This window comes from Chrysochloris asiatica, unplaced genomic scaffold, assembly GCF_000296735.1.
Source record: "Chrysochloris asiatica unplaced genomic scaffold, ChrAsi1.0 scaffold00116, whole genome shotgun sequence".
Lineage (NCBI taxonomy): Eukaryota > Metazoa > Chordata > Mammalia > Afrosoricida > Chrysochloridae > Chrysochloris > Chrysochloris asiatica.
This window is the reverse complement of record NW_006408634.1, coordinates 7,126,025-7,128,800: the sequence shown is the minus strand read 5'-3', so window position 1 is coordinate 7,128,800 and position 2,776 is coordinate 7,126,025. Positions and strand designations below refer to the sequence as shown.

At 50.3% G+C, this 2,776-nt stretch overlaps 1 protein-coding gene across 1 annotated transcript in view; it reads right to left on the bottom strand.

Moving 5' to 3' along the window:
• Window positions 1–2,776, bottom strand: part of TRPM4 (transient receptor potential cation channel, subfamily M, member 4) — a 52,664-nt gene that overhangs the window by 8,088 nt on the left and 41,800 nt on the right. The window contains exons 15-17 of the mRNA XM_006868402.1: window positions 1,783–1,895; window positions 1,399–1,476; window positions 344–775 (exon numbers count right to left, since the gene is read on the bottom strand). Of these exons, the coding sequence (XP_006868464.1) occupies window positions 344–775; window positions 1,399–1,476; window positions 1,783–1,895 (623 nt within the window). The remainder of the gene's footprint in view (window positions 1–343; window positions 776–1,398; window positions 1,477–1,782; window positions 1,896–2,776) is intronic.

The window sequence follows — 2,776 nt, the reverse complement described above, 5'->3', positions numbered from 1 at the left end:
TAAAATGCTGTTGGATTAAGTTCCAATTAATTTCTGGGTTACTGAAAGATAACACAAATCTACTTATACCTTGAGTAACCTTAGCTGGGAGTGTAGTCTGGATATATTGGTTGTTGTTTCCCTTAAGCGGTCTTCCTTTCTCTAAAGCATTTAGTCCGCTTTGTGAGCCTTTGTCTATTTACTCTCGGATCTTATGTTTGATTTTTAAGAACAATCAGAGTTGCAGAGTTGGTTTCAAATGCCACCCACTCCCAGACAATCCAAGACTTGAGACCTAGGGGCAGAAAGAGTCAGAGGTTGCCATAGGGTCAGGGGTTCAAAGGTCAAGCAAGGCGACACTTACCGACAGCCCACTCCGAGGAGGAAGCAGGTGAGGGCCACCAGGTCGCATTGGTTCCAGGTGTCAGCGAGGTAGAGACGCAGTCTGCGGCGCAGCGGAGTCTGGCCATGGGGGTGCGCCCCGGTGGCTAGGCTGCCCCAGCCCCCACCCAGGCCCTGCCGGAACTCCTCACAGAGAAGGGTAAAGGCCCAGAAGTAGAGCACTAACTCCAGGGAGCTGGTGGACGTGGGATGGAAGTCGATGAGGAGCACACGGGCAAAGAGCAGCAGGAAGAGCAGATAACTGACCACGTTGCCCATGAAGGCCGTCACAGGTGCCCCCCAGAAGTGGGACCAGCGTTGTAAGCACAGACGCCAGCCTTGCCTCCCACAGCAGCCACTGTGTCTGGGCTGTCCAGACATCCCCAGTGGCATCTTCTCTCCAGGGTCTGCAGGCCTGGAGGGCAGAGGGAGAGAAGGAAAGTCTTCTCTGACCTGTGAACTCTGACCTGCAAGTGATCAAGACCTCTACCCTGACCTCCTCTACCTTCACAGTCTCTGACTCTGTCTGACCTATGACTCTGACCTGTCTGACCTATGACACCAAGTCATAAGTTTCTGAGAAGCAGTTGGTGGGCTTTGAACAGCTGCCCTTCCTCATTGACTTTTGACCCCCTAGGTGGCGCACACAGTTAAGCTCTCTACTATTAGCCAAAAGGTTGGCAGTTTGAACCCACCCAAAGGCTCCTTGGAAGACAAGCCTGTCAATCTGCTTATGAAAGAGCTCAACCTTGAATTCAAAGATAACTAATAACAGTATACAGCCCAGACCTCTAAATTCTCCCACCAAGACAGCTGACCTATCACATCTGACCTCCTTTACCTTGCTGACCTCTGACCCCTATAACGAACCCTAGTCCCTTTGCTGGCCTCTGATGCAGTATCTTTAGTGGCTTAATGAAGCTGCTCTCTCTCAAAGCCCAGTTCACAACTCTGACCTCATTCTATCTCCAAAAGCTGCCCAGGGTGGCCCGATTTCACACAGAGCTGGGGTTCTCACTGGCCCTAGCTCCTACTCACCCAACAGGCCCTTCCCCGTTAACGCCCTTATCTGTGTCAAACTCCACGTCCTTCCACGTAGATTCGTCTTGGGATTTCCTAGCATGGAGGGAAGCAAAGGATGAGAAATGAAGGAGAGAAGATGAATTCTCCAGAGACATCTACGCTTCTTCACCCAGATACATGTCAGACAGGCAGAGATGCCCCTCTAGAGCCACCCCAAAGGAACCTTCACCAAGAGATAGGGCCAGAGGGGCAGAGGACTTGCACGTAGAGACACCACCCAAAACATGCCCCCCCCCAGTCTGAGCAGTGGACAGATCAAGTGGGAGAGGTGGGCAGAAGTGACCAGGAAGGAGAAACTAAGTGACCCCCCTCTGAACAATCTAACCCAAAGGGACTGACCTGAAGGTGATGAGGTTGGCGTAGATGAGTGGGGGGCAAAAGAAGGCGAGAACCAGGGCCCAGACGGGCGTGGTGCTGTCCATCTCCCCCCACCACTTCTGGGTCAGCAGAGACTGTGGGGGTGGGCAAGATTAAAAGGCCTGAATCTCCCCACACAGTTCCCTCCATAAGACCCCAGATAAGGATTAGGCCACAGTCCCAGAGCACAGAGCAAATGCCCAATGTGGGAGAGGGAAGGAGGGTGGTCCTTCCCAGGTTTTGACTAATAGAGTTAAACCTTCAACACTGATGATTCTATATGTCAGATAATGGGTTAAACACTTTGCAAAGATTGGCTTGCTTAAACGTGATCACATCCCTAATAAAATGTTGTTCAGTGCCATCGAGTTAGTTCCGACTCATAGTGACCCTGTATAGGGTTTCCAAGAAGTAACTGATGAGTTTGAACTGCCACCTTGCAGCTCAAACCGACCTTGCAGTCCAGTACATGATCCTACAGCACCATATGGTGGTGGTGGTGTTCCGTGGAGTTGGTTCTGACTCACAGCAACCCTGCATAGGGTTTATCGAGGCTGTAAATCTTTATGGGAGCAGAAAGCCTCATCTTTCTGCCCCAGAATGGCTGGTAGTTTTGAACTGCTGACCCTGAGGTTAGCAGCCTGGCTTTCTTCCATGGGAGACAGCATAGTATAACCACTTTGCTACCAGAGCAGCACACATAGGTACTAGTATTTTTTCCCTTTTCACAGATGCAGAAACTGAGGGACAGGGAGGTTAAAGAAGTGGTCCAAAGTAACACAACCAGCTGGAACCCATGAGTGAGCCCTATTCAAAGCAAAGGACTCTGGGTAACTTTGAAACGCCAGTCAAATCATCCCATTAAGATGAAACTTTCTGTTGAGATAAATAGGTCTTCCTGTTGTGGTGAGAAGAAATTAGCCCCTGACAGATTGAGATAAAAAATACACAGATTAAGAGTGTGGGGGGAAAGAAA